Raw genomic sequence first — 12,364 nt, 5'->3', positions numbered from 1 at the left:
TGTTTATTTCTAATATGATATAAGATGGTTGCCCAGAGCAAGCAGTACTTGTGTCAAAGCGTGCTTTAGTGCAGTACCAATACAAAGTAGCTTAGGAAAGCTGGTACAGCCTGTCCTCACATTCCAATGGAGTTCAATTCCTCTGAAAGCAACGTGAATTTGTGCGTAAATTGGTATAGTCAGTCTATTACTAACCTATGCTAAAGCAGCAGTATAGTCATAAGTCAATATAATTTGACTAACTGAAGTATGTCGTAATTGTAAACCGAGGAAGACCACCACATTTTAAGCAAGCGCCCTTTAATCTTGATCTTCCAATATAGGCCGACTGTCCCCGATATGATTGAATGGGAAATTAGAAGTGCTGTTTTTCAAATCAGTCAACATTTAATGAAGGACAAAGTCTCAGAATCTCTCTTTGAATATAAATTCTGTTCAACTCATCTTTGTGATAAACATATTTTTAGTTCTGCGATTGGCTGGCCACCAGTTCAGGGTGTACCCCGCCTACTGCCCAAAGCCAGCTGGGATAGGCTCCAGCACCCCCCGTGACCCTTGTGAGGAATAAGCGGTCAAGAAAATGGATAGGTGGATGGATATTTTTAGTTTAAAATCAGTAATTGTGTTCTAAATATAGACACGCCAACACATGAATGATATACTTTTGATTACATCCATTCTAAAAACATCTGGACCTAATAAGCAAGGCATACAGCACCTGTTAGTTTTTTCGTTTTGTTTTTTTTGCAGTTTGAAGCATCCCCTTAGGCATGAAGGACAAACACATTCTCCTCAGCGGCTCAGGCATTTGTGTATGGGGAGAAAATAGAGCATCCTTCACCTGTTGCAAAGTCTGTGATTCACTGAATACTCCACATCCCTCAGCTGAGGCAGCATTTAATGTTAAGGAATCAAGAATACTGAAAAAATTGAACCAAATACAATGGCAAGAATTTTAATAAAAATTTAAATTGCAGCTATAACGTAACATACTGTATATACATACAGTGAATGTTGAAATTTTTTTGGGGGGGGGGCTGCAAAAAAAAAAAGAGAGAGAGAGAGCCCTAGATAAATCACTTCAAAAACTTTTACCACCATCAATGTGACCTGTAAACTGTAAAACCTGGGGAAAAAATGTTGCAATACCTTTCCCTTCGACAACACCCAGTCTTTTTCGAGCCTATTAATGTGGCACATTTAGATGTGGCAATATTTGTGGAAATATTTCTTTACAAAATCACTTCAAATCAGTCAGAAGGTGGGGGCTTTCTTCTGTGCACAACCGTTTTCAGATCACTCCCCAGATGTTTGATGGAACTGTTCATTATTCCGTCTAACAGCCCCAAAGCATGATGCAACCACCGCCATGCTTCACTGTACAGTCATCTTTTAGTAATGAGCAACATTGTGTTTGTGCCTAACACACTTTTGGAATTATGGCCAAAAGGTTCAACATTTAAAAAAAATAAAATAAAAATCATCGGACCAAAACACATTTTGTGTTTTTGAAAAATGTAGCCAGACTTGGTTGTTTTTCTTTATAAGATGAGCTTTTCGTCTTGCCACCATAACAGCATTCTTCTCGTCTTTTCATCAGTTTTGCAGGTAATTTTTCGTAATGTCACATGTCGCCATAATTTCTCCACCTGATGGTAACAGTACATTCAGTACATTCCGTGGTACCTTTTATGCCTTGGGAAGTCTTTTGTTCCTTTTTCCTGACTGATAACTTTGAACAGTCTCAGTGGACCATAGCTTGTAAGATGTGAATACAAAAATGACAGGAAAAGCTTACTAGAACATCTGAACTTTATTTGAGGTTAATCAGAGGCAGGCGTGTGCTGGCACCCATTTAAAATGAGTTTTATTGGCTGATTCTGAATACAGGAGGGTGTGCATGCACATTTGTGAAAACACGACCCAGTCATTTATTTATTTTTTTATTTATTACCTCCATTCTATTAAAGACTTCAGTTTTTTTCTCATATAAGTTAAACAGGTTATAGGTCACAATAATACTAGGTCAAATTTTTGAAATGACTTAGGTCTCTTTATTCACATCACAATAACCTGTAATTGGAAAAGGGGTATGTAGACTTTTTATACCTCCTGAATGTATTCCCCCATGCTTGAAATGTTTGCAATTGGTCCATGTTCGTAATGGATTTCAATTTGAACAAGAATTATGAATGACCTCTTACCTGGGTAGAAATCTTTGGATTTCGACAGCTTAATGGTGGCACCTGTCTCTTTCTGTAGTTGTACAATCGTCTGGCCGCCCTTGCCAATTATAGAGCCGGCTGCATAGCTGGGAATCAGCACCTTCAGGAAGTATTCACCCTCCTCTGTGAGAGAGAGACAGAATGTAAAAAAGAGTCACCTCTCATAAAGTTGCCCTGCAAGATGATCATTCACACCAATGTGTCAAAGTTCAGAGGCCACGTGCGGCCTAATTTGATGTCAAGTGGGCCATACTAGTAAAATCATAGGCTAATTGGTATACAGTAAATACCATGAAGTGGTTGTTTTTCCTCAATAACCGCATTAGGAAAATCTACATATTTACTGAGTTATCCTTTTACATAAGATAAAGAATCAAATCAGATTTCTTTAGAAATACATTTAAATTGTGGATATTATAACTGATCACGATTATTTTCAAAGAACAAAATTTAAAGGGATACTTCACTTATTTAGCCCATTATAGCAATAAAAAGTTAATATTTTGTCTCTAATTAATTTGATACTTTCATTATTTTTCAAGTACAATCTCTAAAAACACATTTTGCAACTCGCCGTCGACTGAAAATGGCATCACAGGGGCTCAGGTAACCAATCACAGCTCACCTGTTTTCTAGGTTTGGTCATGTGACATTCACAAGCGGAGCTGTGATTGGTTACCTGATCCCTGGTGATGTCATTTTCAGTCGGCAGCGAGTTGCAAAATGTGTTTTTAAAGGTACTAATTGGACGTGAAAAATAATGAAAATATCAAATTTATTATAGGAAAAATATTCATGTTTGAGTGCCAAAAATGGCTAAATAATTAAAGTATCCCTTTAAAGTCAAGCTTTTGAAATTGAAAATAAATATAGTACTAGAAATCATTTAGAATGAAATACATTTTTGGAATTCAAATTATTTTCCCTCCTTTCCCGACATGTTCATAATAATTATGGAAACTTAAATTGACTCATGACCACTCAAGCTCAAGTGAGATGTATTTTAATTGCATAAGAAATAAAGTGATCACCAGACATACAAGGAAAATAAATACATAGCTCTATTTTTTGGCATTTCATGAACAAAAGTATTCAATCATCAAACCAAATATTAAATTGTACATTTTAAAACTATTACCACACCAAGGATTAATTTTCACTGTGATCAAGATGATGCGAATGCCATGTAGTCACAGTAGCTGCTAAATCCAGCCTGCATCACCTTTCTTGGACTGTAACATCTGACCATAAACATTGTAATGATGACAAGGATGTCGCTGATCAGAAATTTATTGAACACAGATGGGCCACTATCACCCCTGATCACGCCAAAATAAGAGGAACACACACACAGGCTCTCTCTTCATTACCTCACTTGGCTTTCACTGAGTCTCTACTCATTCATAGCCTCACAAACAGTTGGAATTATGGAATTTTTAACACAAGGCATAACTGCAGTATTTCTTTTCGCCTTTGATTCCATCCTGCTCGACGGGTTGACCCTCTAGTGGGCCAGGTTTTGGCCCACGGGCCTTACGTTTGATATATGCCATTCTTGTCTCATTCTTCTCTTATTCTTCTTCTTACCAACACTTTCACTGCCAAACAACAATTGGAAGACATACAGTACATACTGCAGCTTCGGTACCTCATTTATGAACATTTAAATCAGTCTAGTGATGTGTTCTGTGTCCTGTCCTAGATATTTTCAGGAGAAATGATGTCCTTCTTTCCGGATTGCAGGGGCCTACATTAAGCTGTTTTCAGTGGGTTTTAAGCAGCCTGTGTCCAAATGCAAAGCCATACCAGTGTCACTCACCATTATTGGTGAAGGAAGGATACAGACATTTTCAGCGCAATCTGTGAATGCAGCAACATACTGATGCATCACAATAAGCAGACATGAGAGCAATGCATCGCAGCCAAGTGCACAAATTAGTTTAGATTATTTCAATTTTGAAAGGGGCTTAGTTTGAAGACTGCCAAATGCAGTTCTCCCTTTTAGATGGTAAAGTACTCCCATAATAGTAAGTAATTGACTACAATACATTTGCTGCCAATAAAATCCTGACTATAATGATGAGTATGCTAAATTTGTATTGACCTTGAACGTAAATAAAGCCGGAGTGTGGCAATACTATGGCAACAATTTTGTGAGAGTCCTCAAAGAATTAAAATATGATATTGATGATGTCATACAAAACATTGGATACTGGTTGGGTCCTCCTGTTATGGAGCCTGGTTACAAATGATCCCCCTGCATCCCGATTCCGATGCAGTGACGTCATTTTCAATCTTGTTCAGCTGCCTCAAGGGTGACGCCACTTCAGTCGGCAGAGACGTAAAGGAACACTGGACATGATATTCTCTCTTACATAGTTTTTTTAAATTTTTTTACTTAATACACTTTTTTAAATTTCCATCCACAGAATCGGACATAAGAGGGAATCAATCGTGGAAGGAGAAAGCAGAATGGATCGAAGGTGTATCCCTATGAACAAAAATCAACCTGTTGCCTCATTATTGAACACATTTTATTCATATGGAGAACATGGGCAGGCATTGCAATATAAAAAAAAGTGCACAGCCTAAACGTTAACCATTCTCCTCTTTACATTAATATGCCCCTCATGTTCAATTCAGACACAGATTTGTTTAGAGTGCACCACCCATAATGAAAGGTTCACACAAATAGAGAGACAATTACGTGACAGTTAATAGAATTATGGCGACATTGGAAATTTCCAATACATCATACCAGACATAAAATGAAAAACCTTGTCAACTGACCAGGTACTCTTGATTTACTATTTCCAAGATTAATGCCAGAGAGAAAATGTAAGCAGTACCAGTTTGTGTATTTTTCTGCAAAGGCCCTTGCCTTTTCGTTTTCACGATGTGTACAGGGAATCTGCTCATACGTCGCAATCCGCACATCGAATAACAAATAAATGACCTTGGTGAAAAAAGAAAGATCATACATGATCGACGTGGTTGCTGTAAAGTATTCAAACCCGCGATTACTAACGCAGAATTGCCAACTAAGAATTTGAATAGAATGACGCTGGTTGCAGAATCCAAACGTCGAAAGACCTGTTGTTGACAGACAAGCCCAAACCCACTGCGTAACTTTGGGCTAAGCATCAAGTAAACCCGGGGGTGGGGGGGGGGGGGGGGGGTGGGGGGGTCGGGGGTTGGCAGGAAACCACTACGGCTCTCTCCATCACCCTTGCAGTCATGTTTGCACTCATTAGTCAATAATTAATTCCAACCTAGTGTCTGAGATCACAGTAACAGGTTTTAATGGCATCATGTGGTAGAGTAAACACGGCAATCTGTTGCTGCAATCCGCCAGGGAAGTGGAACAGTGGGGCACATTGGGATGCCGAGCCAGTGGGGTGCTAGTTCAAACCCCTTCGTACAATACTGGGAGGAGATGCTGAGCCAAATATATTTAGTTAAGTCATCCAAGGGGGGTGGGTCATGAGGAGATGCCTTATGACTGTCCACGCGCCTTCCCACAACCAGTACCCATTTCTACATTTCAATATACCACTGAAAGGAGGCAGAACCAAAATGACCCATAACGAGCACAATTAGGCGGTGAAGTGAGGCAGAACTGCATGTCTTTAAGATGGATAAATTCAACAAGTCAGAGAAAAAGAGTTTGGAGGCTTACCCATTCTGAGATCTGCTGCTTCTCAAGTCCTGTGTCAGATCGCCATCAATGCCGGGACACAATTTCTAAAGGGATTCTTAACATTAGCCTCGGCATAGGTGCGACCGTAGTGTTGAGGAATGCGGCCAGTGAACCTTTTTCACAGAGGTCTGTTTCATCGGCGGGTGCAGAAAAAAAGATTTCACCGCAGCGTCCGAGCCATGCCTGCAGCTGGCCACAGCCTCAATTGTCTGCGAAAATGCTAATGCAGACTCTCAGTGTTTTCAGTGAAAGACGGCACGCATTGTTCGAGCCTGCATCGGTGTGAAGGAGGAGGGGGGGGGTCTTCCCTGCCGCATCACCCTTTTCACTGCTCTCATCCATATTCATCGAGTGGCCTGTCCATCTGCGGCAGCGCGCGGGAATGACACTTCACTCGGCCAATGACTGGCCTCCTCTCGCCGGCGCGTCATGTCCCCGCCCCCCAAAGCTCGTCCCAAAAAATTGAATTTTCTTCCCATACTCCGCCTCTTTTGACGCAGCACTATAAAGTATGGCAGTCCCTTCACTCACTTTTTTTTGTGGAAACGGACAAGGTGAAGCGTTGAGGGGGACCGCTTTCGGCCGTGAACGGGAAAGCATGTGGCGTGACCTTCAACGGTGACTGAAGCCGTGTATTGATAACATAGGCAGACGATGAAGGATGTGGAGGAGGAGTGATCGGAGACAGCGTGCCGTACGCCACCCACTCGCCTTTCTCCCACCCCCAGTCCCTTAGACGGCCATGTTTGAGAGGGCGGAGGGGCTCATCAACCATTGCAAATGGCAGTGCCGCAGAATGGTGGAGGGGGGTGATGAAGCCAATCACTACGCCTATAAATCCCACACCGAGCGGTATCTTAAGAGAGCGCACATAAAGACTGCAATGTGCGCGTCTGCGTGTGGACACAGCGGGTCGAGCCTCATTTAATAGAACATTCCAAGGGAACCGGCAAACAGGAGGTGCTCTTGCATCATCATCATCCGTGAATGAGGCCTAATATTGGTCTTGGAGCCTTCCAGAATATTCGACCAGTGTCATACTGACTGCATATAGCACAGCTTCCCCGTAGACTCCATCTATCTCTCACTTTGCTCTGTCTTCCTCCCCTATCCCTCTCTCTCGTTCTCTATTTCCCCGCCACCTGGCAAATTCACAGTCCGCTCACGTCACATCGCTCTGCAAGGGCACCTGTGTCCTTCCCACCCAAAAATTAAAAGAAAAAAAGAAGCACATCTCACATTCCTGTGCCAAGCCCTCCATTAGCAACAATAGATGATCACTTCCAATCCAAAAACTAAGCCACACAAGCATTTTTGTACATTTGTACACACTTGCCAAGCAACACTTTGGTCACGACAAGCGAATGAAATCTGTGAGGAGGGCAATGCTGATAAAAGAAGAGGGATCAGCCTCATTCAGTGTGTCCGTAGCTTCTAAAGCACGAGGGGGGCTCAGCTGTAAGAGCACGGGCTCTTTTCTTTGTTACAACTGACAGTCATGTAAATGATCAGTTGGCTACAAGGAACATGATCAATATCAAATGCGGACAAGAAGTTGGTGATTATAGTGGCGGCTCAGAACCACCATGCAGTCTGTCGTATTGCGTATTGCAACCCTATGTTTACGCCATGGAAAGGGAGATGATACTAAACCAGGGGTGGCAAACTGCGGTCCTCGAGGGCCGGAGTCCTGCAGGTTTTATAGATTTCCCTACTCGAAGTGCAGCTGATTCCAATTAACAGGCTCGTTATCAGGATTCTGCAGAGCTTGCTGATGAGCTGATCATGAATCAGCTGTGTTGAAGAAGGGAAATATCCAAAACCAGCAGGAATGCGGCCCTCGAGGACCAGATCTCGCCACCCCTGTACTAAACTGTCCACGGCATTTGCAGCATATGCAGTAACACAAATTAACATTGGAGGAATGTTATTACATACTGTAGTGTATCATTTATAATGCGGACTGTCATGCATCTTCCACATGGCACTCAACAGGATAAGCAACAAACTGTCCTGAAGGGATGAAATTACTCAAGCAGCAAACCCTTTATAGTAAAAACACATTTACGACCCATGAAATATTATGCTATATGATGATCATTGTAAATGTAATCATGACGAAAACCTTTTGAGTGCACGGTTGAAGTGTAAAAAAAATTATGTGCCACATCAATGGCACAGCAATATGTATTGCCGTCACATTGGTAGGACGTAAAGCAACCAAATTGTTCTTCATTTCATGAACAGTCAGGATAGTTCATCTGTCCATATTGTAGAGTAGGACGGATGCACGATTATCAGGTATCGATATCGGGCCGATACCAGGCCTTATTTCAATGTGTCAGTACCCTCTTGTGGCTGGTTTACAATCAGGAACTAGAAGTTACTAACTACAAGAAGAGAAAATTTACATTTTAGTTCATGCAATTTTAAGGAAAAAATGCTTTATTTGGATGTGTAAGTCTTTCCTTAAAATTAGGTATCTTGTTTTTGGGGGGATTGTATCTATCAAAAATACTAATGGTATCGGTAGCATGTATTGATGACTAGTAGAAGTACAAAAGAGTTGAGTACTCGGTCTGAAAACAACCCTTATATTGATGTAAGTTAATTACAATTTATGTGAATTGTACGCACATTTTTATAACATGGTAAATAGGCAATGTTCAAGTTAAAGGGTACATTACATAAAGTATCTAACTTGGCTGGCAACCAGTCCAGCGTGTCCCCCGGCCCATAGCCAGCTGGGATAGGCTCCAGCACCCCCCACGACCCTATAGTGAGGAGCTAGCGGTTAAGAAAATGGATGGATGGATGGATAGATGGATGGATGGATGGATGGATGGATGGATGGATGGATCTAACTTGGTAAATGGTGTTATGCTTGGAAAGAAGATAGCAAGTGATGAGTGCCAACTGTAATAAAATTATGGCTATTTTATCTATGTAGGTGATTGGTCATTGTTAGAACAATTGTTGTGCTTTTCATTCGTGATGTGGAGGAAAATAACGGATTAATCACTTGTGTACTGAGGCTTTTTTTTTTTTTTTTTTTAACAGACAGAATGCAAGTTGACAATTCTGTAAGAAATTTTACCGAGACAAAATGGAGTGCCCTTGTAGCAATGACATCATCACCTGTGGGAAGCTAAGCTACATCCATGCAGACCTCCACTTGGGCAAACAGGCACGGAAATAGGAGTTCAGAACATTAACAGAGCAAATCGCATCCCATTAAAACTATTTTTTAAAGTAAACACTAACCAATAAAAGCACAATATGTTAATGACCAGCTTTGTGCATGAGCAATGTTTCTGATGGAATATTATTATTATTATTATTATTATTATTATTATTATTATATGCAGTGGATGCTCTGTTCACATGCAGTGAACTTTTAGCCAGATGTCTGACTGAACAGACTCACAAGATACTACTAACTGTCAACCGACTGTTTTGATTTCACACTTTAACATAATTCATATTTGTCAAGGGAAATAAAACAAGAAAAAGATTTATCTTCTTTTTTTTTCTCGGCGCAAGATCTTGAGGAATTCTTTGTACCGCGCGGCAAACCACAACTGAACAGAGAAGCAGATGGTTATCGGTGGAGGGAATACTTAAAATTTTCATCTCCTTTGCTTTTTTTTTTCTTTTTTCTTTTTTTTTTGAAGACTTTGCACAATAGAACACATCACGTCTGCTCTGAATGGACCCATACGTGTGAGGCAAGGAGGGGGACTGGATTGATATGCAAAAACGACCTGCCATAAAGAGGCCACTGTGTCAAGGCGTGTTGAAGTAACAACCGCCTGACACACACACACACACACGCACACACCAAAGTGCCCCCACTCCCCCCATTCCCCAAAAGCGCCAAGTGCACAGGTGCAGCATGTCGGGGGTTTGAAGACACAGCTCGAATCTGCATTTAAGCTACGCGGGCTTGTTTTCTAAGCAGCGGGCCCACGCACAAAACCGAAAATTCGTGTTCCACAAGTGATTGCAAAAGCGTTGGCGCCGATCGGTATGACGGAAGAATCGCGATGAAAGGAGCTGCTCGTGAACGGCTCCTTCTTCTTTACCTCCAGTGTTGGTGCGCTTGGTACAGCCGCCCTCCTCCGCCGGAGTTTCCAGCGGTCGCTTACGGGAGTCCGAGTTGTCCGCGTCCATGTGGCTCTGCTGCAGGTTATGGAGGTTAGCTGTTGAGTATATCCCGTTGTGGTCCATTGCTGCTTCGCCACCACCGGCCATCATCTTTTCCCTCCCCCGGAGCTGGAGATAAATTTGTGCTAGTCCCTTACTCACACACACGCGCGCGCACCCCCTCACAAGGCGCCTTCACTACCAGCAGGACATGATGACGCGCACCGCCAAATGAACAAGTTTTGGTAGTTAGCGCGGGACTCGGCGGGTCTCCACTGACTGCTGTCCCTTCCTGAGCTAAATATAAATCCAATTGAGTGAAAGGCGCTCTTCCGAGAGAGCACTCCTCATTGTTGACGCGCAAAACAAAACAGACCCCCCCCCCCCCCCCCTCCCATCCCCAAAACAAATACAAGAATATAAAATCGGCGACAGTTACTGAGAGGCTTTTGAATTAAGCTCGGGGGTGCACACCTTAATTTTACCTAATTTTTCTGCCAGGTCTCGAGTGTGAGAAGTGCAGCTGTTGCTATTGTTAGAGAACGTAAGAGGGGTATGTATAGTTGGGGACTTCAGGGAAGAACCATAGTGCCACTGACCGGCCAAATTAGCCACGACCACACAACCACACATCTATTGGAGTACAATTTCATGTAGCCTCATAAACTGTTAATCGAAATTGTATTTACTATATGCAGTTTTGTGTTTTTTGTTTTCTTTGTTTTGTTTTGTTTTGTTTTTAAGGGATACTTTACTTATTTAGACATTTTTGGCAGTCAAACAATTTTTTTGCCTGAAATAAATTTGATATTTTCATTATTTTTCATGTGCAAATAGTACCTTTAAAAACACATTTTGCAACTTGCTGTCGACCGAAAATGACATCGTGAGGGCTCCGGTAACCAGTCACAGCTTGTGAATGTCACAAGACCAAACCTAGAAAACTGAGCTGATTGGTTACCTGACCCCTTGTGGTGTCACTTTCAGTCGACAGCAAGTTGCAAAATGTGTTTTTAAAGGTACTGATTGTACGTGATAAATAATGAAAGTATCAAATTAATTATAGACAAAATATTAACTTTTTATTACTATAATGGGCTAAATAAGTGAAGTATCTCTTTAATAATTCTGTTGAACCACATTTCAAAAGCATGGTTTGCATTGGCTAATAGTCATAAAATTGTTGTTTATTATTAATTTTTTCAGATCCAAGTTATTTCTGTGACCACTTTGGATTTTCTTTCAACAGCAAAGGGTACCAACAATTTTGGCCATGATTCTAGACGAAAATGATGGCGCACAATCTTTTGAGGCAATCCAGTCCCAGAACATAACAAATCCTCCTCCATGTTTAACATTAGCCGTATAACACCAAACGTATCACATGACGTTTTGAGCCCTCTATTTCATGAGTATAAAATTTTTTCACTGACCATTTTGTTGACAATTGATGATTGACAGGAAACTAAAAAAGTGATAAAGCATCGACGGAAGGTAGTTTTCGTCGTCCATCAACGTAATCATCAACCCGTCATATTCAATGACGGACGTCCCATTTTTCTGACGGATTGACGATTGACAGATCATTGACGGACACTCATTTTGCTGAGCAATCGACAAAAGACGGACAGATGATGACGGAAATGACGGTTGCCCCAACAGTTGACGATTGTCAAATGACGGACACGCAAAACTCATTGACGCGCCCACCTTTGATGAATTCACATGCAATGGAACATATGGTGTTCCAAAGGGTTAAATTCTGGGACCTCTGCTGTTTTCATTGTATCTGCTTCCTCTGGGTTCCATCTTAACAAAACAGTGGTGGTTGTTTTAAAGTGCTCTATAGAGTTGAGTTGAGTGATGGGAGTCAGTGTCACTGTAAAAAAAATAATCTTTCAGCCAATATTGTAACAAAAGTGCGTATAATACGTTTTCACATTCAACCATGTTTTCAATTGCTAACTATGTTCAATGGCGAATAACTTTTTGAGGTGAGTTGTTCAAACCAAAGGTAAAATTTGAATACATGACTTAATGTGTCAAATTTAAAAGTAGAAGCCGGATCTTAACTAGTAGCCAAAAAGCCTTATTGATGAAATATGTAAATAAACATACCGCATGAAACATTTGTTATATTTGTATGGCCTTTAGTGGAGTAAATCAGTACATTTATAAACACTCTAATCCTGAGTTAAAAAAAAAAGAAAAAGGTTATTAATTTTGTTACCTGTGGATCTTAAGTTTCTGAATCATTTGTGAAATTCTGGTCACAGGAACATCAAGTTTCTTG

At 41.1% G+C, this 12,364-nt stretch overlaps 1 protein-coding gene across 2 annotated transcripts in view; it reads right to left on the bottom strand.

Moving 5' to 3' along the window:
* nova1 (NOVA alternative splicing regulator 1) overlaps nt 1-10,356 on the bottom strand; it is a 44,373-nt gene extending 34,017 nt beyond the window's left edge. The window contains exons 1-2 of one of the 2 annotated variants that reach the window (XM_077505192.1): nt 10,011-10,356; nt 2,205-2,348 (exon numbers count right to left, since the gene is read on the bottom strand). In XM_077505192.1, coding sequence (XP_077361318.1) covers nt 2,205-2,348; nt 10,011-10,182 — 316 coding nt within the window. In that variant the 5' untranslated portion in view covers nt 10,183-10,356. Of the gene's footprint in view, nt 1-2,204; nt 2,349-5,904; nt 6,296-10,010 lie in introns of those variants that run through there. The other variant, XM_077505193.1, reaches the window with a different exon arrangement.
* Nucleotides 10,357-12,364: the final 2,008 nt, after the last annotated feature.

The sequence above is a fragment of the Festucalex cinctus genome, chromosome 18 (genome assembly GCF_051991245.1).
Source record: "Festucalex cinctus isolate MCC-2025b chromosome 18, RoL_Fcin_1.0, whole genome shotgun sequence".
In the NCBI taxonomy this organism is placed as follows: Eukaryota; Metazoa; Chordata; class Actinopteri; order Syngnathiformes; family Syngnathidae; genus Festucalex; species Festucalex cinctus.
This window is presented reverse-complemented; position numbering and strand designations above follow the sequence as displayed.